The sequence below is a fragment of the Lonchura striata genome, chromosome 2, assembly GCF_046129695.1.
Source record: "Lonchura striata isolate bLonStr1 chromosome 2, bLonStr1.mat, whole genome shotgun sequence".
Lineage (NCBI taxonomy): Eukaryota > Metazoa > Chordata > Aves > Passeriformes > Estrildidae > Lonchura > Lonchura striata.
Window position 1 is genome coordinate 109,377,991 of NC_134604.1, and position 24,518 is coordinate 109,402,508.

The 24,518-nt window shown below is 47.9% G+C and overlaps 1 protein-coding gene across 6 annotated transcripts in view; it reads right to left on the minus strand.

The window, feature by feature from the left end:
- Positions 1-9,530: 9,530 nt before the first annotated feature.
- BCOR (BCL6 corepressor) overlaps positions 9,531-24,518 on the minus strand; it is a 60,140-nt gene continuing 45,152 nt past the window's right edge. For all 6 annotated transcript variants that reach the window (XM_077781667.1, XM_077781668.1, XM_021553049.3 and 3 more), the window contains 5 exons: positions 20,282-20,448; positions 13,413-13,558; positions 12,187-12,264; positions 11,824-11,974; positions 9,531-10,660 (listed from right to left, as the gene is read on the minus strand). In XM_077781667.1, the coding sequence (XP_077637793.1) occupies positions 10,366-10,660; positions 11,824-11,974; positions 12,187-12,264; positions 13,413-13,558; positions 20,282-20,448 (837 nt within the window). In that variant the 3' untranslated portion in view covers positions 9,531-10,365. The remainder of the gene's footprint in view (positions 10,661-11,823; positions 11,975-12,186; positions 12,265-13,412; positions 13,559-20,281; positions 20,449-24,518) is intronic.

The following is a 24,518-nucleotide window of genomic DNA, read 5'->3' on the forward strand; positions in this document are numbered from 1 at the left end:
ACCTCTCCTCTCACCTCCCTCACTGCTGCAGGCTGAGTCTGTGTAGCTGTGCTCATGGGGGCACCTACAGCACACAAGGATGCCAGAGCCCTCAGAGATCCATCCTTCAGAGCTTAAGAATTATCTGTTTTTCCAGCAGAGACGGAGCATAGCACAGTTTTAACAAAGCTGCAGCAAATGGGGGTTTGGTCACTCCCTCTCCAAGAGATGTTTGCTGTTTGAGGACTTGTTATCATGTGATAAAAGTGTCCTCCTCAAACTTAGTTTCCTGCTCTTCTCTTGTGCTTCCCTCTGTTGTCCACCCACACTGCTGGCTCCAAATAAGGGCACTGAGCTCCCCAGAGCTCTCCACCACCTACTCATCACCCTGCTTTCCTTCCTGCCCTGCCTACTTGCCCTGTCCCCTCCCGGTCACAGGGGAAGTGGGATGACAAGAAAAACTGGGTCAACATTTCCAGGGATTTCTGGAGGAATTTGCTACCTGGACCTGGACCTGGTCCTGGACCTGGACCTGGACCTGGACCTGACTGACTCATCTTTAGGATTTTTATTGCAAAAGGAGTTAGGCACTCACAAATTCAAATGAAATAAAAACCTGGGGGGAAGAGGATAAAGACAGCAGTAAGAAAAGTGATTAATGCAGCTTCTAGGGTCTGCAGCTTCTTGCTGGTTGAAATTCCAACAGACCTCAGCAGAAGCCATCCGAAGCACTGGGGCCAGAGCTTGCCTCGCAGCACAGTCCTGCCATGGGATGATCAATCCCAGCATGTGCAGGAAGCTGGTGGTGTTCCCAGCTCCCCAGGCAGGGCTGGAAGAAGTGATGAAAACTCCAGAGTGCAAGGCTTCCGTCCCCTCTCTCACAGGAACCAACTTTACTGCAGGGGGGACGCTGCCAGGAGGGAAGAGTGATTTTGTGGAGGTAAAATATTGCCAAGGGCAGGGGCTTTCCTGGAGGCAGAGCCATCTGGGAATGGCAGAGTTGGGTTCCACAGAACCAGGATGGATGGCTTTCCTTAGGTCTTGTAAGTGAGATGCATCTCTTAGGAAGTCAAACCCCCTGCTTGCACTCACTGGAAGTCTCTGCTCTGATCAGGATGGCACACAGCATTCCACAGCTTCAGAGTCAAGGAGTTATTGCTCAGATATCATTTCCCTACCCTTCACAGAATTATTGCAGCAGGGAGAGGATTAACAGGTATGCAAATCACAGTGGAGGTGGGGGGAGAGCTATGCTAAAAAATTAATAAATGCCATGGTGGTATTGCTGTTCAAGCTCTCCGGTGCCTTTTTAGGAAAACTAATGTGTTTGCAGAGTGACTGCAAGCCTGATGGGAAGAGGGAGCAAAGAGCCAACCTTCCCCCTCCTGGATCCTGCTCTGGGTCAGGTAATAGGATCTCCTGCACAGCTGGGGCTGGGAACAAGCAGCCAGCACCCCTGCACACACACACACACACACAAACACACACACACACACACACACACACACACACACACACACACTGTGCCCAACTGCAGCCTGCCCCTCCTCAGATGCTCAGGAGGCTCATGCTGCCGAGGGGAGGTGGCAAATGATGGCAGGAGCACGGCCAAAGCTGTCTGCTAAGCCAAGGGAGCCAGGGGAGGCACTTGCCAGTGTCTGTCTCTGCTGGGCTCGACTGTGGTCCCTGACACGCTGGGCTGTGCTGGGACCTCCTGTCATCCTGCACAGCCTGCTCCTGCCGTCTGGCTGTCATCTGTCCAGCAGGGCCAGGCAGCAGCCAGGCTGAGCAGGCAGCTGAGTCCCTCCTCCACCCCGGGTACCTCCCCAGCCACCCCATCCCAGCTCCCTGCCCGCGGGAGGCAGCACATCTGCACCCCCACCTCCCCTACCCCAAGAGAGCACAGAGAGTTGCAGGGGGTGGCTAATGGCAAGCCAGAGTGATTTCAATAAGTCCCTTAGTGCCCGATCTCAATTTCTAAATAAGTCTGCTTTAAATTACATTGATTTATGATTCACATATTTTTATTTGATCAGTTGCTGGTGCTGCAAACCTTCAGGCGCTTTAGGTGTTTCTAATCTCTCCATCCCGTTGGATGGAGGCACCACTTGCAAAAGGCTTCTTTTTAACCCCTGAATCCACCAGGCACTCAGCCAGGACAGGCCAGAAGTCCTCTCACTGGGGCTCTTTTCCTGGTGTGATCATAGCATCGATTATCCAGCATCTTTGGGGTCTCCTGCCGTCACACCAGACACTTAACGAGAAACCAGGCTGAGGGTGTTTTGGACACTGGTTGTGACAGTCCACATCTCTGTGAGTTTACATTTTAACATTTGTACCAGGAAATCAGGTCTCAGTGTCACGGGGTTAGACAAATACCTGATAAAGAAATAAACCTGTCAAATAAATTCACTTCATAAAGGACCAAGCCCCGCAGAAGTCTCTGTTGCGTGTTTTAAAAACTGCCTCACGCCTTCACAGACTGCCTGGGACTGTGCATTCCTGTGCACTTGGGAGCCGCTGGCAGCAGAAGAGGGACTGTTCTTGGGGCTGTCTTGCTGTGATTCAGCACCAGCTGCTGAACAGACCTGCTCTGCTAATCCCCCACATCCTCATCCTCCGGCGCTGGCTGGGTGAGGGATGGGGCTGACTCACCTTGTTCTGCCTCCAAAGCAAAGCGGAGGGACCATGCGGCACCAAGAGTTACCACAGGTGCCGTGAAAGCAAACACTGAGCAGGAAAGGCTTTCACGTTGTCGGAAACTTTTTGGGGTGTTTGAAGCCCTGGCGAGTCAAAGGTGGGCAGAGCGTGAGGCTGTGTTTTCGAGGTGACCTGCAGCTGTAGAAAGAAGCCTGGGCAAGGGTTTTTTCTGCATCCCCCCAGCCTGCACTGCCTGTGCCACATCTGCTGCGCTCACAAGACAGCCTGGGAGTGTCTGGGCGGCCGTGGGCTCCTTCCCTCCCGGCAGCTCTTGTTTACTGTTAAATAACCTTGAAGGCAGAGACGCTGCTTTGTGCCCACGGAGCCGTGTGCTGGTCCGAGCCGCTGCTTTCTCGGGGATAACACACCCGCCTCCCTCCTGCAGTGCCTCCCAGCGCACCGGGCTGCAGCTTCCCCCGCCCAGGCCCGGCTCCACACTTCCAAAGCGCCTTTTTTGCTGCGGAATTTGCATCTCTTTGTTGATTTTGCTAATCAAGCTCGCTCCCGAGCCTTTGAAAACAGCAGCACTCAAAGGCACTCCATCTCTTTGGGCATGGCAACCATTTCAGGAGGGGTAACTCCTCGGGGACCAGGCAGGTTTGGTCACTAGGCTGTTAAGGCTGCGTTGGGAGCACCAGCTGGTGGATGGGCACAGCAGCCCGGTTCCAGAGGAACTGACCCAGCTTCCTGAGCCAAGGTAATGCCACACTGCCACCAAAAGGGCAACACTTCCCTGGCTCTCCCTGACCCCTTGCCCTGCTCCCAGACCCAGGCAGCACTGCCTCCTTCCCTTGCAGGGGGATGGCTGGTGTCCCACCCTGTCCCCACCCACCCTGAGTGGCTTCTGGGTCTGTCTCCTGGTTTGGTGAGCACATCCAGCCCCTGTGGGGACATTCCCCAAGCAGTGCCATGTGCTGAGCTGGCCCTGCAGGGAGGTGACTGAAATCCCCAGATGCTCACAGCACCCAGTGGGTAGCACAGACAGGGTCCCTGGGCTGGGGAAGCTGAGTTGTGCAGGGCAGCCAGGCAGACACAAAGCCACCCTCATGACATGGAGCTAGGGGACAGAAGGATGAGTTCACTCTGGAAACCCAACTCCATCCCCTGCTTAATTGCCCATGGGCTGGCCCAATTCAGAAAGATGAGCTACATTTGTGTAGACTGGCAGGTCACAAAGATGCTTAAAAGTGATATTTACCCAAAGTTGTCATGAAGTGGGGACACAAGGTACCCATCTTCAAACTACTTGTTTCCCTCAGTGCTCTATGCCATCAGTTCCAGCAGCTCAGCAAGGGAGCCCAAGCCCAGCCCCACTGAGTGGTCAGACACTAAATTCCTGTGGTGGTGGAGGAGCTTCTCCTCAACAAGCACCCGCAGACCACGGACAGGACACGTGGCAGTGGCAGCCCAGGTGTCCCCACTCCAGTGCTGGGCTCTGTGGTTACCAGCAGCAGTCTGAGAGCAGCCAGACCAGGCTGTCACAGGAGAGTCCCTTTGGCACATGTTGGCTCCAGCTCTGAATTTGCATACTGTATTTGCCAAGGGTTATTAGTGTTGATCAGCTGTTAAATAATCTGCCCTTTTCATTTCAGGAGGCCTGTCAGGACTTGCCTTCACATAGGCTTTACTTAAACAGGAGTTTCATGGCATATTTGAAAAGGGTTTTCATTAGGTAGTCTTTTCCTTGAAATTTTGACAGCTACAAATACTAAACACTGTCTTTGACATCATGAGCATCTGCCACATGTGTTGCCTAACCCTCTACATCCTCAGTGTGTGGAAAAGCCTGCAGCCACAGAGCAGTGGAAATCAGGCTGCAGTCCCACTGGCACTCCTCATTGTGCCAAGGAAAGACCAGAGCCAGGAGATGAAGATGAAAGCAGATCCCACATCAGAAAATGAAATTATCCCCTGTTGGAGAAGGGCGCTCTGAGCTTGCTGCACACAGGTTGTAAAAACAGCCTCACCCTGCTCTGCACCTGCAGGGATAGAGTCTTTGGGGTGAATTATGGCTGCATTTCAGCATCCCTGGTTTTATCTGTGTCTCTTCAGGGCCCTTTGCAATTGGCCAGAAACAGGAGCTCCAGAGCCTGGGGAGGCTGGGAGCACAGGCCAGTGGTTCAAAGGGGGTGGCTTGTGACTCACAAGGAAACAGCAGGATGGGGTAAGAACCACATTTTGTGGTTCAGCAACACCGTCAAAGGACTCTGGAAAGTCAGGTCAGGGAAAAACCTCACTTCAGGACTGAGGGGAACTGCAATAACCAGCTGGTTTCCTCACATGTAATTATGCCCACTACCCTACAAATTTTTAAAGAGCCCGAAAAGAATGAAAACTATGGATGCAGCAGTAGGGATCCAAAGAGGGGGTTGCTGTACATACTGGATAGTCTTGAAGAGCTCAGTAGAAAAATGTTGTGCTACCTCGAGGGCAAAGTACCTTTGCTGTTACCAGCAAGTGAATTAGAACACCTGCCTGCAGGACAGCCCCACATTCCACATCTCCCACTCCTCTCACCTGCAGGTTTTGAGTGCCTGTTGAATTCTAAGGGCTTTTCACCACGGTTCCTTCAGCACAGGGGAAGAAACCCACGGTGCCAGGGGAGTTTGCTGCCCACTGCCATGCTGGGAGCACAGGTCTACCCTCCTCCTCACCAGGGCTGAGCCAAAGCTGGTGTCCAGCTGGTAGGTCCAGGTGGTGGCTGCCTGCTGGCAGGGAGAAGGGGGAGCAGGGAGGTCCCTGCAGAGCTGGCATGGCCACGTTTTCCTCAGCCATGCCCAACAGGACAGGAGGGTGGCAGTGGGCACCACAGTGAGCTCAGTCCTCACTTTCTCTCCCACCACTCCTCTGGGGAGAAGAAACAAAAGCGACTGTGAGAACCAACCAATTTAACTGTAATGAGCCATAAAACACGAGATCAGCTCTCCACCTCTGGGTCACCTCGCCAGCAGAGTGCTTGGCTGTGCCTTGCTGGTACTGCCTCTGTTACGGTCATCAGGCAACAAAGCCAGCATTTAGAATTGATTAATTGATTTGTGCATTAAATAGGTATTTGTGTTCAATTATTGGCAGGTTTGTTAGGAGATTACTATTTAAACAATTGTGATATTTTAAATTACACGTTATTTTATAGATGCACATTTACTTTAAAAAAGAGCGCCCCTTGCATCTATTAACATATTAAAAAGAAAATAAAACATTCAGGCTGTTATAATGCACAATGTGGCATTACTCTGGTACTTTCCTTAAGCTAGGGAAATCTTATTTGTTTAATAATAAGTTAACCATGAATATGCAAATCTGCATCCATGCAGTACCTCACTGCTGTCACTATTAATGAGTTGCAAATTAATGTGACAACAAAAGGAAAATCTATTTAGTGACAGATTTGTGGTTCCTACCTGGCTCAAGAGAGCAACCATCTACAGTCAGTCAGTCTGCTGGAGGAAAATGTGCACATGGCATGGACGGGGCTTTCTTCAGGACTGGCAAACCTGGAACAAGCAGTGGCTCTCTTCACCCCAAGGGCAGGAGGCAGTGCTGCTCCTAAGGATCCATCACCCTGCATTTGCAGGAAAACAGTCTCTGCACCACGCCATGGGGGAGCCCATGCAAACCACACTAATGGAGCAAAGGCAGAACTAGCAAGACTGATGCAGGTAGACATCATGGTGGGATACTTAAAACTTCGTCTTCTTCAGATCTCTTTGGAGATTTTTGCCCCTGACCACCACTCCAAGTGAAACCTGGGTTCCTGTCACCTTCTTCTGCTCCTCCTTCTAACAGAAATGCACACTGAGAAAAGATCTGTATCTTTACAATTATGGCATTCAACTCTCCTGCCTCGTGTGGTGGTGCCAAAGCCCTCTCCTACCACCACTGGCATCATAATGAAATGAAAATATGTTCTGCAAAACAATTTTAACAGATAAAATGCTATTTTTCCAGTTGCCTTGCATCTGTGCAAGTTTAAAACAATAATGTGTGCCTTCTCCCTGTGCAAAACTGATGATGCTGAATGCTTACCAGCAGCCCACAGAGCCTGGGAATGGCAGCTGCCTGCACTTACCACTCCCTGATACATTAATGCTCAAATGATGGGTCTCATCTATAGTTTCATTATTTAGCACAGAAATTAAGGGAGGAGCCAGCTTCAAACTCTTTTGATTCATGGAGTGAGCTTGGCTCCTGGGAGTAGTTTTTAAAATCATTTCCATTCTGCTCCTGCTAACTAAAACCATAGAAACATTAAGGTTGGGAAAGACCTCCAAGATTCATCAAGACCAAATGTTACCCCAGCACTGATAAGTCCACTACTGAGCCATGTGCCTAAGCACCACATCCACCCTTCCTCTGACCCTTGCTTGCCACTCTGCATCACTGTGTCTGGCACAAGGCTCCAGCTCAGCCACCACAGCAAAGCAGAAGAAATAAGAAGAGTGGCTGAAGGGAGAAATTACCCAAACAGGAAACTCCCAGGGCTGACCCCCCTCTGCAGAGCTCTTGGGTAAGGCAGGAAGGCAAAGGAGGAGTTCAATATTTTGGTCCTCAGCAGCACTGCTTATCTCAGGGGAACCCTCCCAGCCCTGCCTGTGCTGTGGTTCCCCTCAACCTCCCTGCCAGGCAGCCAGCCTGGAAATGGGTATTCCCTGGGATTTCCCAGCCAGCAACAAGTCAAAGTTTGACAAAGGAACCTCTTTGAAGAAGCTCATCTGCCTGCTCTAGCTGGAAATAGGGTTTTTCCCTATTGCACCATTGGTTGTCCAGCACCTCCACAGGGCAGCACAGACTCCCAGCCAGGCAAATCCAAGTGGTAAGCAGGGGAAATTCAAGGAAGCACCTTGGCTTTGTCCCCAACAGCATCAACACTGCGCTTTCACCTTGCAGAAGGCAAGTAACAGGATCAGCAGGGTTTTACCATCCCCAAAGGCTGCATTTCCATTTCCTTATGTTTTTATTAACCTGGAGCAAAGCCAGCAGTGTGAAGCAAGCATGTTTGGCCCAAGCAGGATGCACAGGAAAGCACTTTGAAGGAGAACGGTGTGAGATCAGAAACTGAACTGCTGAACACAGCCCCCAAGCTCCGTGCCCTGCAGGCTCCAGTGTCCCAGTGCTTCACTCCCTTGTCCACACTGGCACACTGCCATCTCTCCCAAGGAGAGATGGACTTGCCTCCCACAAAATCCCACCTGCATCCAGCCTCTCCTGTGACAATCTCTCCCAAACCACCCAGCACAGGGGCAGCCAAGCCAAGTTCCTGCCTCCTCCTGCTTCTCTGTGCTCCCTCAAGCACCCTCACACAGCGAAGCCCCTTTAAAAAAGCACATCCCAGAGTATAAAAGGGTTGTGTTATGTCAAGGGACAGCGCTGGGATCAGGTGTCCCCTGCCATGACCCTATTTTTGGATCACAGGCACACACACTCGCATTACAGAGGCATGAGGCTGCTGCTGTATTGGAGCACCAGGCAGGAGCCACATGGAGAAGACCCAACTGTACCTGGTGGAGGCAGGGAAAGCTGACTGAGCAGAGATGCTCAGGAGCAGGGGCTCAGGGATTCTCAAGAGGAAGCCGTGACAATCCTTTGTTTGCCCGGGGGGCTCGGGGAGACTTGAGGCGTCACACACCCCAGGAAGCAGCACAGAACTGATTTATACCCAGCTCAAGCCATCCAAGCTTTACACAACTGCTTTTAGTGTTCCTTGCCTTTCATTTTCTGCCCCCCTTCTTTCTGGGAAAATCAGGGGGTGCAAGCAGATGGCACTGGAGAGTAGGGGTGTCTGTGTTTCAGTTCCTTGCAATGCAGGAGACTGTTTGAAATGGAAATCCAGCATGCACATAAAAGCTGTGCAGGAGAGACCATCATCCTCCTTATCCCAAGTCTGGAAAAAGGAGGTTGGCAGACGTGTTAGGATTAAAAATTCCCCGTCCTGTGTGGAAATAAGACTTCAGCATCCAGCAGCAGCCAGCTTTTGGACCCTTCTCTCACCTCTTGGCTCAGCTACAAAACCACCTAACCCACAGGAACAGCCCCACTGTAAAGCCACACCGTAGAAATGTTTGGCAAAAGACTCACGGGCAGCACACCACGAGGCAGCAGCTCTGAGTCTTCCCCTCCAGGGCACCTTCAGAAGTGAAGCACAGCTCTCCCTTACCTTCAGCCTCCAGGACAGTGCAGAAACTTCTTCCCAGATGCTTTTCACGACCCTTTGGGTGGGGTGCTGGCCCCCACCACAAGAGCAGAGCAGTTTAAATACCTCAGTGGCAATTGGCTATCCTAAGACATACTACTCCTAATAACAGCCCTAATTAAACCTCATGAGTTTGAGATCACAGCTAGAATTTCCTTCCAGAAAGGGAAGGCAGAGAAAGTTTGCCCAAGCCCAGAGAGATCAGCCTCTTAGACAGAAATTCCAGAGCTGCACAGAAGTGACATTCTGGCTCTTGTCCCTTTAAATCCTCCCAAAATGTGCTCATAGGTTTAATGCTCCACATTAAAACCAAAGCATCTCCCCTGGTGCTATTAACTCCCACTCTGCAGACCCCATTGAAAAGATAATTCAGCCAATTGAAATTAAAAGGATGTCAAAGGAGGGAAAATGATGGAACCTATTCACAGTTAGGTATTGTGAACACCACTTTTAAACCCTTGTCCCACTAAAAGCACAAACCTGATGTTTTCTTGCAACATGGAATTTAGAAAGCCAACACAGAGTGTACCCCAGATTTCATCAGCTGCTTGCCTGCACCTCTACCAGTCCTGCCCCACTTTGGAAACTACACCCTCTTTTAATGAAAATTAATAAAATGAAGGTCATGTCACAACCAGGCAAAGGAGTTAATGGGAGTCACTTTAGCCTCTTCATTTCTCAAGTTTTATTGCCTTTAAGAAAATTTTTGTAAAATATAAATACAAAGGCAGAAGATTTACTTACAAAGTTAAAACACAGATCTCAAACATAAACACACAATTCAGAAAATTTAGTTTATGTACAGTTTCAAGCAACTTCAACATATGTTAGTTTTTCAATATTTTACAAGGTACAGAAAAAATAGTTCAAAGTCTTCTTTAAATAAAGAGCATAAAATGTTTAAACATATATAAACAATCCGGTTTGATGTGTGAAAACTAAATTTCACAGCTTTTAAATTAGGATATAAAAGTTCTTACAATTAGTTGTTGCGTATGGATATGGTTTAATTTATATTACAAACTATTGAATTATATTCAATAGTGCTTACCTGGCCAAAGCAGGTAATTCTGTAAACAAAAAAACCGAAAAATAATATCACCAAGTGCCTTACCGAATTCTATCTCCCAAACAAGCCACACGACTTTGATCACATCACCTAGAAAAAGTATGTTCTGTGTAATCAGTGCTTTGCATGAAACAAAGTCAATGTGTGTGGGTGTGTTCTTTAAAAAAAAAAGTGTTCCGAGTAATAACAAACTTATCCCAAAGCCTGTGTGCATTTAAAGAAACATTATATAACAATTTCTGTAAAAACCGATTGAAGTTAAAAAAAAATTCTTCCAAAATCCATCCAACTGGAATTCAGATCTCTTATATAAAGGAAAGATATTTTCATATTTAATAGTGTCCTTTCTTTACAGAAACAATTCATTTGAACACATATACATAAAGAAGTAGCTGTATAGAGCACTGTACATTAAAGGGCTGAAGGTTCACCAGAGGATGTCGAAGGGAGGGTCCTCGTGCGGGTGCAGCCAGTGAAGCTCGGAGCCCAGCAGAGTCTTGAGCTCGCTTGTGAACTCCACCAAGTCCAAGAGCTCTTTGCTCTCTGGGTTAAAAGCTTCAAGGTCCGTAGCACAAGAGAACAACTGGCTGAGGGAAGTCTGTTTATAAAACTCTGCCTCCGTGATGGTGACGACTTCCAGGTTGGGGAAGTTGCAGCGAAAGATGCGCGATGACATTTTTAGCCTCTTCACCACGTCCGAGAGCAGAAGCCAGTTCCGTGGTCTGTGGAGGCAAAGGAGAAAGAGGCTCCAGTGACTGACATTGAGTCACAGGATTCCTGACTCTTCCCCACAGCACTGTGTGACAACCCCTCCCCGATCCCACCCCAAAACAATCCCTCCGAAATCAAGGCTGTTGCCCAAGGGTCGAAAATAACAGATGAGCAGGTGTGTATGTATTTATTCAGAGTACTGCTGCCTGCAGCTTTGGGAAGATCCAGGATGCAGGGGACCTATGAAACCTGGGCTTCACAGTGCCCATGTGGGCCAACAGCCACCCCAACTCCAACACCTAAAGCTTAAGCCCACCTAAACCCAACTTTCATTTCATAAATAAGGATATGGCTTATAGTTACAACTACAAAATTCAGCACTCCTGACTACCAGAGAGGCCAATATTAAATAGAAGTCAACAGTAAGTTGGTTTTTTGTCAGATAAACGAAACTGTTTTAAAATTCAATCTTTATAGTTGTCCACTTCAGGGAATTAAGTTAGATCCATCGCCCATGTAAAAAAAACTTATTAAACCCACACTCCTACATGATCAATACTTAAAACTAGCTGCCATCACATCAAAATTGGTGCAAATGGTAAACAACAGTTGCTAACAAATCTAATTTATATCTTGAATATAATAGATAATTCGACTTTCCAGGTCTTTGCTTATTATTATCACAGGATCTTCCCTAAGATACTTGTTTGCTCCAATTCAGAGCTTTAAATCACTTTTGCTACAAAGTCTAGAAAAGCAGTAATGGTGTCATTCTGTCATCCAGAAAAGCATGTCCACTCAGCAGCAGAACAGAAAAGCTCATGAAATAGAATTAATACCGTACAAACATCATACCCAAATTTAAGTGCTAGAAGCACTTCTATTTTGAGAAGTTATAAACAAGATGCCTGTCTGGGATGAGGAAAGGATTTTGTGTTCAAACATCACTTGTCCTGCTCTGGAATACGGCAGTAAAAACTCAGTCCTGACAAACCAGCCTTTTCCCCTCTCACCTTCTATTAGTTTATTTCCATAAAAAACAGCAGCAGTTACAGTATTGATCTCTCATTTATGTTATATAAATACAAACACTTTTCCCTGCCGACACAAATTGCTACCAGCCCAAGCAGATCATCATAGCGCTTTTTGCCCCAAAATCTGTATTTGTTCTTACCCCTGAGAGAGACACACTTGAATGTTGTAACACGGTAAGGGAGGCTCATCCAAAAATTCAAATTCAAACACATCACTGAAGCCATCTTCATCTTCATCACCTGGGCCAGGAGGATTTGCCAAGACATCAAATCCAGATTCATCTTTTGGATCTAAATAAAATTGAATAAAGGTGCTAAGTCAGCAATAAAAAGATTGTTGCAGGTCTTGCTTTTTTTCCCCCCAATAACGTGATCTGCAAACAAAATCAGTTTGCTTCCTTCCTAGCTTCCTCCACCACAAGAACAAAACAGCCCCCACCCCCACGTGCCCCATGTTTTTAAAGTCTCTGCATACAAAGAAATAAAGGGCAACATTTGCTCACCGCACACAGAGCTGCCATAGAAATCCCAGTACAAACCAGGGTCATCAACACTTCGACCTTGCAGGTCAGTTAAATACTCTGGAGAGGAAAAAACAACAACAAAAACATACTGATGAGAACAAAAAGCTGGCAAGTCAGGAGACGGCGGCGCGTCACAGAGACTCAACACCTTCCATCAAAAAATCCCACACCGTACTCCTGGCACACGTGCTACAAACAACAGCTACATACACCATTCCCCCACATCAAATAATGACCCACCACATCAAATAACCACTTAAGGTCTAACAGGGACAGGCCCAACATGAAGCTTCAGATACTGAGGGCAGTATTTTATTTTTGTGAAGACAGGGTGTACCGCATTTTTTGGCCTTCACAATTATTCTGGACACTAACTTGAGGGTGAAACTGTGGCCCCAAACAAAGAGATTAAAAAGATTTTTTCACACAGGTATGTTCAGAAGATGTAGTTATTTTCTGCAGATATAATCTGGGAGATTTACAAGTTGAATTGGTGAAAAATTACTGGGATCCAGGATGCTAGAATTCAAAGATACTGGACTTTACTGGAGTTCTAAAATGTCTGTGTGCCTTCTATACTGCACCATTTAAACAGGTAAACAGGTGAGTACTTAAACTCATGGACTATGAGCACTGCAAACATGCTCAGAGGTAAGTCATTAGGGAATGCAAGTGTCTTAATCCAAAATTAAAGAGGAAAAAGAACCCTAAAACCATGTTACAACATGGATATGTTTAAAGACAAGGGCCTTTAATGTGTTTTTACAGTATTTCAGATGTAAAACAAGGCAGAACTGGCAAAACCAAAAATAGTCTAAGATAAAAAGCAAGACCATGGGAAAACATGAGTATGCTTAACAAACAGCTATTTGAATTGGCAAGTTTCTTATTTTCATTTCAAGCAGAAAACTGAAGGCACCGAAACAGCCCGCTGACCTCCTACCCACCCATCAAATCTGACAGTGGAATAATCCTTATGACTTATTAAGAGTTTCAATTAGAAGGAGCCCCCAAGCATGGCTGTGCTTCCCACCTGCAACCTCTGGGTTTTTGCAGGCAAAGAGGGAGCTACAGCAGCCCAGCCCATCCCACCCCACAGCTCCTTGGCATGAAGTCACCCCTGCCAGGCAGGAGGGGCTTTGGGGGACAGGGAACAAGCCCCCATCTGCCAGGACCAGAAAGACCCAGGCGGTGTGGGCACAGACCTGTGAGGAAGGTCTCCATGAGCTCACTGTGGGTCATTTTCACAATGGTCCTCCCAGAGTAGGTTGCAAGTGTTGGATCAGCACCATAGGACAGTAACAGGCGGACAATTTCCAAGTGGTCGTTTTCGACCGCGTCGTGGATTGGTCTGGTGTGAAATAAAACAAAAAACACGGCCTTACATTTTGACTCAACAGTATTATGCAAATATTTTTGACAAGAAACTTCTGACTGTAGATCAAAGCTATTTATAGAAAGTTAACACTATTAATACAGCTGCCAATCATTTTATTATCGGTTTTACTTGCACATCATCCCCCTCCCCTCTTGTCTTCAGTCAGACTGCTCAGGGCACATATGTCTGTTAGGTCTACTCCTTGCTGTACACATTTTTGAGGGACAGTAAAATAATTACACTGCTGTAACAGAAAGCAGGAGTTTGTGTGAAGCCTCACAAACATCATTTTGCTGCAAGTCACTCTACCGTTCCAAATCTCTGCCATATAACAGCGTGCTGTGGAGCAAGGCTCATTCAGCCTGCCTCTGGGCAAGCAAGGAAATCAGTTACCCAAAGCTCCTAAATTATGTACACAGAAATAAGTTATGAAAATTTGCTTGGAATTAAACTTCCGTGCAGAACATCCTCTTTAAACAGTACTTGTAAATATATTTGCAGCACAATTCAACCCTTCTAATCAGAGAATAGAAAAAACATGTTATTTTAAGTGTAGTCCACCCAGAAATTAAAGCATTTCATGCGGCGTGAGCAATCTATACAAGCTCCACATAGATTTTGTGAGCCTTCAGAAGGATTATTCATTAATACACAGGCCTGCAATTCCAGGTTTAGAATTCCTTATCGCTAATTATAAATCGCATTAACTTCTGCCTTTAAAATTGATTATACGTAACGGGAAGTTGTCTGGAAGTAGAACATATTACCCTTCAGACTAATGAAGATGTGCTAAAATCCTATCTTTTCCCTAGACAGCAAGAGCCAGGAACTAAAAGCAGAGTCCAATGCGTGGACACTGATCATGGCAGTCCAGCTCAGCACAGTGCCCCTCCTTTGGGCTGTCAACACTGCTGCCCCCCAACAAGGCTGTCAAAGCCCTCAGGGAGCTTGTATGAAAAGGCAAGGAAGGACTTTAAGCAGGATCACACACTGCCTTCCTGGAAAGCTTTCACAAAGAAGTTACCAGGGAAGTCATTTGGAAGCACAGCCAAGTGAACCTCTCTGCTCTGTCTCCCCATCTGCCAAGTAGTGCTCAGCTGACAACCAGGGCTTCAGCTCCCTCCTGTCACATCCCAGCACTCCTGCCTCTCAGGGCCATGTCCCCTCCGAGTCACCACTGCTTTGGCATGACCTGGTACACACAAAAGCTCAGGACAAAGGAGGGGAGGATCAAATCAGTCAGCAGAGGATGGCACACCATGGTTTTCCCATCTATCACACAGCATTGCTGGTAGGAGGGGGAGGAGGGTGACTGGTAAGTCTCAGAAAGATGTTCCCACACATCTGGATTTGCTCCAAGTACTTTCCAAAAGACCACGATTTACGGTGACTAACAGCTACATGTGAAGGGTTCTTGCTTGTGTCCATCTTGCTGGAAAGCTGCATGTCTTATCGGTTTTGAGTACAATATACTGACTTGAGGAGGTGCACTTGGGGACTTGCTGGTTTGTTCCCTACGGAAAGAGGGCTTATCCCATGCTGCCTGCCTCCCAAACACCCCATGCCACCAACAGAGTGAAGAAACAGGTCCTCGAGCTGCTGAGCACAGTCCTCAGTGCAGCTTGTGCCAATCCTCAGACCATCCAGCACATCATGTGGATGCCTTCAAATCCCACCATACCACTCACTGGAAAGCCACCTTCACATTTTAAGACTAGAGAGGTCCATGAGGATCACAGGCAAAGGGTCAGGATATCCCTTCTCAGTTTCTGATGGAACGCCTCTACAATAACACTGAAACTGATGCCTTTGAGACAGAGAGTGTTGGAGGAGCCAACATTCCCCCGGATTCCCCTGCAAGTCTCACCCTCCCACCTCCACCTACCGACTCAGTGCTTCCCCCAGGGAAGTGTGACATCCAGGATCTGATCAGTGTTACATCGCAGCGTCACATCCCAGTGACACCAAGCAGGAGGCAACAAATAACAGAGGTGCCGACACGGAGGCTGCAGAAGTATCTGGTGTTTCTTGCTGTCAGCAAGCATCTGAGGCCTGAGCTGCTGGGTCATGGCAGTCTGAGCATCTACAGCAGGAAAGGTCAGCCTTGCTGCAAACCCTCCTGTCCCCCACTGGGCATGAAGCATCCCTGGCTGAAAGTCTGGCAACAGGCAGCAGGAGCAGATCAGAGCTGTCGCCGAGTGCTGGCAATGCTCCTTCCCCCCCACCCCTTCGCTTTACTGGAGTCTTTAATTTGGAACTCTTTTGAAATCTTATTTCAGAATTACGATTTTCTGGTTTTGGGAGGGGGTTGAGGAGTGTTGTGGGATTATTGGTTTGTGGGTTTTCTTGTTTGTGCTTGGGGTTTTTTTAAAACTGACTTACCTAAGTGGCTTTTGAAGCAGTAATGAATTCAAGATGATCCCTTAACTTATTAAAAACAGCATCTAAATCACCGCCCAGTGTTTCAATTGATTTAACGACACTCAGACGAGTTTATTAAAGGGTGCCTGGGCATTCCCCAGGAAGGAAAAATTGCAGCACATGGGCTGTAATCCTGTGATGGAACCTCCTTCTGCCTCTTTACAGGTCAAGCCCAACGTGGTGCTGCAGACAGAGGCAGCAGGGCAGGTAGCGAGGCAGGCAGAACCAGATTCATCATCTGAGAGTACACAGGGAGGCTGCCTGGGCATGAGAGGGGAATTTACAGAGGCATGGGGAAGGAAAGGCGTAGTAAGGCAGTGCGGAAGAAGGAAGAACAATAAATAGAAGGAAGCAAAGAAAACACTGCCGGGGATGGGGGGGTGGGCGGGGAAGGAGATTCCCCATAGATAAGTTAAGGGAGGAAAGGCCAAAACAGAGCACTGACAGACTCTTTTACTGGCTAGAACAGCTTCTTGGCAAGCTCACGAGCGAGACCGTGCAAAGGCACAGCTATTTGTTTGCTTCTCCCAGCAGGGCCAGCAAAGGAGGGAGTATTCTTCAGTCTTGGCAGAGTTTAACCATCCTCTTTGTAGGATGCAAAAGCAACTACTGGAATAGGCAACTTTTTCAGATGTGAAAATAAAAGAAGATCCCTGGGAGTCCTCTCCTGGGCTGCTCTGCCATACAATCTCTTCCACCCTGAGCACCGTGGAAATAAACACTCTCCATCCCTAATGGTACAGTTAACCTAGCACAGCTCGTTTCTAAAACAAACCCTTCAAAAGGCCCCAGAAGGAGCTGGAGATATTCGAGAGCTGCAATATCCTACAAAAGACACGCATCTCAACCCTCTCTTGTGTACTGCTGAATCCTTCCTACTATTTTTACTGCCGCTAGAGTTAGGAAAACATTTCACTGGGGGTTTATCATTCCACCACCAAAATGATAAACTATTTAGACCAGTCTGGGATTGCTCTCAGGCTTTCAGGCACCACCAGAACTCTCCTCACTGCAGTAAGAGGTGTTGCAAGTCGCCGGGCAATGCCATTATTTTTGGCGTTTTGTTTTTATTTCCACCCGCTCTGCTCCACAAGGCTGCCCCACGGAAGAGGCAAGGCAGGAGCTGCAGGAGGGCAGCTCCGCAGGCTGCCTCTTCTGTAACGCAATCAGCTGCTGGAAGGTATGGCTCTGCCAAGACCAGCTGAAAGGACACAGGAAGAGAGCCATCTTGGCATGGTCCTCGCAGGGAAAAAAAAAAATAAATAAAAAAAAGGCTGAGCTCATCAGCTGCCAGCGGGGAGGATACAGCAAAAGTGGCTGCAGAGAGAGAATCCAGCGAGCGAACTCTGAAGCAACGAACAGGCAGGGGATGTCTGTATTTTTGGCATGTGGTTTTGTTTCGATAATGGCAAGGGTTCAGCTAGGGCATTTTGCAGAGGTAAGAGGAGAAGAACAGCGAGATAAAGCCAAATACACGCGGCAAACAGCCTTGCTAATGTCAGTTCCAACACCCCTAGTGGAGCAACTGCACTTACTGGGGTCCTGTCGGGGAAGGGAAGCTCTCACCTCTTAAGCACGGTCTATTATTATTTATAGGTAAGACGATTAAGAGCCCTTAGTGACTGCAGCACCTCGGAGACAGGTCTTAAAGATCTCCGGGTTCTACAATAATCTTTGATTAGGCACTAATTGAGCAGCAGAGTGCTTGTGTATTCAGGGTTTGCAGGCACTGCATGTGGTCTATCAGCCTCGAGTTTAAGGGGAAAAACATCCAAGACCTACCACATTTAGCCTGGCCAGATGTGCTGTGAATAGGGCAGAGGGGCACATCCTGCGCAGAGCTGGGGTGAAGGGAAGGGCTGCACCATTCCTACCCCCCAAACTTTGTCTCCTCACTGGCCCTGCACCAGTCTGGCGCTTTGTTTGTTTCTGGCTTCACCGAGATTTCTGCTACCTTCAGGAACCAGAGGCTGAACGCCTGCCTCATCCCAAAACACGCACAGCAGCGCCAGCACGATGATCAGCCAGGACCGAGAGATGCACAGACTTCACAGAACTTTCCTGCATCCTTCGCACTCCCACGGACATCCTGCACAGACCAAACCCATGTCCTCACAACTTTTCAGAGTGTCCCCCAAAAAGCTGGTGGCAGAAGCAGCAAGGAACAGAGCCCAGAGCTGCAGGTGACCCCCCAAGCTGCCTCACCAGCACAGCTGTGCTGGCACAGCACACGCAGCTGCATCACAGTTACATCACTCCTCTGTGCTGCTTCACATTAACAGCCTGAACAGAACCACACACATCCACCGCCACGGTCTGCGGGCTCCAGAGCTTCCACTGCACCACCAAAAGTACCTTTGGATAAGTGAGGTGGCAGAGGGGAAAATAAAAAGCAAATTCAGAGTCGCCAGAAAAGTAGGGGAGAAGGACAAGTCTCTGATGGTGTGCTTTTTGAGTTTTGTTTTGGAGGTTTTTTGTTGTTAATTTTAAGGCTTCGGTGTATTTCTAAGGGTTGAACATGTTTTGGATTTTAATTTTAAAAGCCACACAGCTGAGGAAGACTGACACATCTTTCCTTCTAAGTTAAAGGAGGAAAACCTTCAAGAGAGAAATGGGACCTGTCTTATGAATGTCCCGAGTTACTCTGCAGAGACAGAGCAGTCTGATCCTGCCAAAAGGCAGTGTGCATTACACAGATCCAAAGCTCCTCACAGAAGCTTCTGCTCTCTGTCCTGCCCAACTCAGACCATCTTTCCTCTGTGTAGTGGCTGTGTTCTGGACTCTTGCTGTCTGTTGGCAGCTTTCCAAACAAAAAGTAAGTCTGCCCTCAGAAAAGAGAGGCAACAGCACGCTGAATTCTGACATTACCATCTATGATCAGATCATCATTATGTTCATTTCTTAAATCCATTTTCCCAAAAACAACTTTTCAGGGTACACTGGCCAAGTTTTTTCTTGAAAATCTGCTCCATCTGTGACTAGAGATCAAAGGTGGACTCTGAACTGGCGGGTGATTAAGACTGCTCAGACACTTCCCAGGGATAATTTTTCTATATAGGTTATTCCAGCGAGTGAGACAAAAATAATTTAGGATTCTTTTTGCGGTAACTCACCGCTGTTTCACAGGTCACATACAAAAGCTGAAGGCAGCAGAAAATGCGAGGCTGTTTGTCAGCCTGGAGAGCTCAGAACTCTTACAAAGACGTGGGCGACAGAGGAGGAATCTGACAATCCAGTCGGGGTTTTAATGTTTCTCCAAAAAGCTTTCCTTTGGGCTGTGATGGGCTGGTGATGGGCCGGGAACAATGGACCATCATGAACTTTTAATGGACCATCCTAACCAGACCCCTTTTTGTTTTCCAGACTCCTCCCTTCCCAAGTTAATAAATAAAGAGCTTAAAAACAAAAGAAGCAGGCTCTTAGTTACGCTAATTTTACCTCCCTGGCTATTTGGATGGTGATAGGGAAGGCGATAAACCATTTAAGATAACAAGCTGCAGGAGATTCGAAGAATACAAAGGGACCTGTCCCCAAAATGCACAGACTGAATAACAGCTCTGCATATGCTCAGGACAAGTTACCCCAAGGTCAGCCTCGCAGAGGTGGTCAAAGAGGCGCTTTAGGAGATACACAAGAAGCTTAAAAACAAGGTTCAGAGCAGCATTTTTTTTCTCCACAAAGCTAAAAACAAAAGCTCACTATCTATTCTGCCAGCACAGGAACTAAGCACCCCTCTATTCTGTGAAGGAAACGAACAAAAAGGCTAATTCGGGATTAGAAAAAGAAAAAAAACGTAAACCCAAAATATCAAATAGGTAGATAGTTTAACAGTTCAGCAAACAACATTTTTATACAGCATATACAGGACTCACACACCCGATCGCCACAAAAGCCTGAAGTGCTCTCAAAAGTAACCCTGCTAACAAGGCTAACTCCACTCTTTTGGCACAGCTCAAAGGAGCTGGAGGGCACATGAGCAGGGCTGCAGCTCAAGTATCACTCCTTCCTGCCCTGCAGCTGGCAATTCCGCTAACAAAAACCAACCAAAGCACAACTTATTAAAATTCCCAGAAGAGAAAAAAAAAAAAAGAAGAAATTACCCTGAACTCTAGTGCCAACAGAAGCGTGTCCCCACTGCTTTATTAACCAGGGAGCAGAGGAGGACACTGAGCCCTGCACGCCCCTGCCCAAGGACCAGCAGCAAGGCAGCCCTACCTGCTTCCAGTGTTTTGGGGTGGGATAAAGGGGGGGCAGAGAGCAGAGGGTGCTGCTCACCTGGTCCCATCCTGAGCGCTGCAGTTCACGTCCGCGCCGTACTCCAGGAGATGCCGCACGATGCTCAGCCAGCCCCTGGCACAGGCCTCGTGCAGGGCGCAGTAACCCGCGTTGTCTCGATGATTCACGTCGCACGCCTTGTTTTCCAAACAGTACAGAACCACTTCCTGGAAGCGGGAAGGAAAACAGATGAGCATCGAGTTATTTATTGTCGTGTCAACGTGCAAACCGCTCTGCTTGAAGGAAAAAAGCGGGGGAAAGTGCATTGAAGACAAAATCCCTAAGATAGGTTAAGTTACCCTTTATGAGATTGGTCAGTCAAAAGGAAAATAAAAGGGGGTCTGTTGACAGTCCTGTATGCCCAGGAGACACAGCAGAGACTTCCCTGAGCAGGCTAATTTGGGCAAGTGACACCAAGAGCTCCATGCCTTGCAGGACCCTGTAACCCCCAACATCAGAACTGTCACAGAGGGAGAACATAAAAATTTCACAGACAAAACTCAGTGTTCCACTTCTGAGAACTTCTACACGTAAAGCTAGTGGGAAGGTTGTTACTCTTACATCTGCATTTTTTTAACAGAAAATTCTGCGAGAGCAACAGCAGCACAGCCAACGTCAGTTTGATTTTAAAAGAAAAAGTGCATGACCTGAAACAAAACACATTTAAGACACACAAAGGATGGTTTGCTATCAGCAAACAAAACCCAGCCTGGCTCTATCGAGACTGGGGAAATCCCATTTTCACCCACCCCAGTTTTCTGCATGCAGAAGTAAAGGCAGGCGCCAGGTTCCAATAACGAGCCCGGCGCCGCAGGAAGCCATGTGAATTTAACACAATTCATCTTGCAGTCAAATACACCACGCTCCAGAGCCTGGGCCAGACCCAGCTCTGCGCTGCCGTGCAGCCTTGGAACAATGACTGCTCCATCACTCAACCAAAAATTTAGGATGGTGCAAGTCTTCCTCGACTCGTGCCAGATGCAAAAGAAGGTAAAACAAAACAAAACACATTTCTAAGAAAAGCTCCATGCATAAAACAGCCCCCACGTTCCCAGATTAGTGGTAAACCGTTAATTTTGCATTTGAGTGACATCCTTGCAAAGCCAGATACGGCACGGAGGGGGGCGAGTGCTTGTTTTGCCAAACCAAGAGAATAAAACCACGTCGGGCACACTGCATTTATTCCTCCCGTTTCAAAATAAACCAGAAAGCCCGCAATAATCTGTGCTCTGGGTACACCTGACTCAAGAGCTGGTATCCAGGATACAGCATGAAGCTGCTCTTTTAGCAGGCCCTCACCAACCAGCCTAGAGCTGAGAGCTAATGAGCTGCCTGTCCCAGGCTCCAGAGCATCCCCTCCAATGCCATGGGGGATGCACCCACTGGTTTCACACAGGACCCCCACAGTCCCATCCCTCACCAAACAGGGGCTCTGGATGCTCCTGCTAATCAGCCCAAGGGCCAAAAATTGGCCCAGAACGGATGCTCTTTACCCTGCACATGCTCAAGCCCGTAAGAAAAGGGCCGTGCAAAATTATACTCCGGAGCTATGAATTTTCCTTCAAAGCAGACCACCCTGCCAGGCAAATTAGCAGATGGAAAAAGGTAGCAGAAGCAGCTGCCGTATTCAGCGCCACTTTTAGCATGCAGTTACCATTTAAAATAGACTTTGCAACTCAAAATAAAAGATGTTTCATCTATTTCTGTAAAAAGGAAATACTCATCCTAGGGTGGAATACCTACTACTGGACAAAAAAGCTCATTTTGTCAGGCAATTCTGTGTTAAGAGGCTATAAGAAGAATGTCATTAACCACAAAATGTAACCATAAAGACCATAAAACTCTACATTGTTAATTAATTAAATGCCTCATTAACTTTTTTTTTAACATGATTTATTCAATTTACAAAAAAATTAGCCACCATTGCCAAATACAGGAACATGTGGTGCCACAAACACACTTTTGGTTTCACAAGCATTTCTCGCTAAGGTTTGGGGAAGGCTGTGAGAGTGCCACAGGGCAATTTAATGTCTGTTCAGGTGCTCTATTTAAACCAGCATTCTGAAAATCACTCACAGTTAATCCAAAGAGTCAAACTAGAATATAACCAGACACCTCCGCCTCTGCTTCTTGCAGTTTCTTATCCAAACTGCAAACAGTAATGTCAAAGTATGCACATATGCATGGTCCATCCTCATATGCAAGGAGCTGCCCTTCCTATATACTCCTCCTCCAGGGGAAGAGCTCAGCATCCCCCAGGCTCCAAGAAGCACTATTCCTCCACATCCAACCTCGAGACACAGCCCTTGGATCAGGCATTATATGCTGAGCCTTAACACTTCCCCCCAGCATCATACCAAAGCCCTGGAGTGGTGTCCACTCCTGAGCAGGATGCAGGAGCCCTGCAGGAGCTGTGCAGGGGCAGGATGGTGCTCTGGAGCTCCTGCTCCTGTGGCAGTGACACTGGGAACTCCCCGTGCCTGGATAAACCCTGCCTTCACGTGTGTTTAAACGCCCTACCACACACCACACACTTCACTGATTTCACTGCCTTCCCAGGAAGGATTTAGTAACAAACTGATGGAGTTTTCCCAGTCCACTGTCATGGTTTCACCCCAGCCCGCAGCCAAGCCCCAGGCAGCCAACTCACTTCCCCCACCAGCAGGACCAGGGTGAGAATCAAAGAAGCACAAAGGTCAGAGGTGGAAAACTCATGGATTGGGATAAAGACAGCTTAATAGGAAAGCAAAAGCCATGCACACAAGCAAAGCAAAACAAGGAATCCATTCACTGCTTCCCAAGGTTGGGCAGGTGTTCAGCCATCTCCAGGAGAGCAGGGCCCCATCCCACTCATTGGTCACTTGGGGAGACAAACATCACTCCAAACATCCCCCTCCTCCTCCCCCAACTTTACACTCTGATCCATGATGCCACATGGTCTGGAATGTCCCTCTGGTCAGTCTGGGTCACCTGTCCTGGCTGTGTCTCCTCCCAGCCTCCCATGCACACCACTGTCCTCACCAGCGTGGCAGCAGGAAAAGCAGAAAAGGCCTTGGTTCTGTGTAAGCCCTGCTCAGCAGTAACAAAAACATCCCTATATTATCATCACTGCGTTCAGCACAAATCCAAAACACTGCTCCATACCAGCCACTGGGAAGAAAGTTAACCCTACCCCAGCCAAACCCAGCAAATCCAGACACACACCAAAAAAGCAATGTGAGGCAGAAAGACAGCCAGTGTTTCCTCTCACATCAAATTCATTACACAAGCCTTTTGTAATTTTTTTTCCAAAAAGACTCTACGCTCCCTGTAATTCCCTCTTCACAAAAAGTAAATTACAGTTTTAAGACTACCATTATCTCAAGTCATTTGTTTCAAATGGGGAAAACAGAATGGATTCGAGAGTGGCCATACATTGGGATGAGCTGGTAACATCCTGCTGAAGCAGAAGCCTAGGAAGGGAAAGACAAAGCTTCCCACCAGCTTCATCAGGGATTTCTAGGGCCGAGGACCATTTGCTGCACTGTCTTTAAGTAGCCTTGCTGGCTGCAGCCCTGCAATTTATCTGACCAGACACAAGCCACACTTCTCCTTCGATATTTCACACTCGGGCCAGCTTTGCACACAAAACCGTATCCCGCTCGTGTCCTGCTGCCTGCGGCACTGGGAGCAGCACAGGGGCTCATGGCCTCCAGCACTGGGCTCCCCTTGGGTCCAGGAGTGACACACACACACAGCCTGCCAGCACCTCTGCGTGCTGAAGGGTTTGGAGTGGGATCTCTGCACAGCCTCAGGGCATCCCTGCTGCACAGGCAGGCAGGCTGCCAAGGGCAGGCACGAGCTCATCCGGTCTCAGGGCAATACAGCATTCCTGCCAGGGCTCGGTGGTGCCCTGCGGTGCCAGCTGCTTCCAGCTCCGAGTCCTGAATCAGCACTCGGCTCCCTCTGCAAGCTGTGGCCCTGATGATGCAAACCCCTGCCTCCCCTGCCACTGAGCTGGCAAAGGGCTGCCATGGCAGCAGCCAGGGAAACCCCCGCGCCCACCAGAGGTTGTTGCCCTGCTAACAGGGATGGCAGAAAACTGACCTGTGTACTTGCCACAGGTCACACACCAGCATATTACCCTGACTCATCCAGATTTTTTTTTTTTTTTTTTTTTTTTTACATAGAGGAATTTTTAAATTCTTCACCAATCTCATTCTTTGTGCAGACAAAGGAAGTTCAATTCAACTTTCTA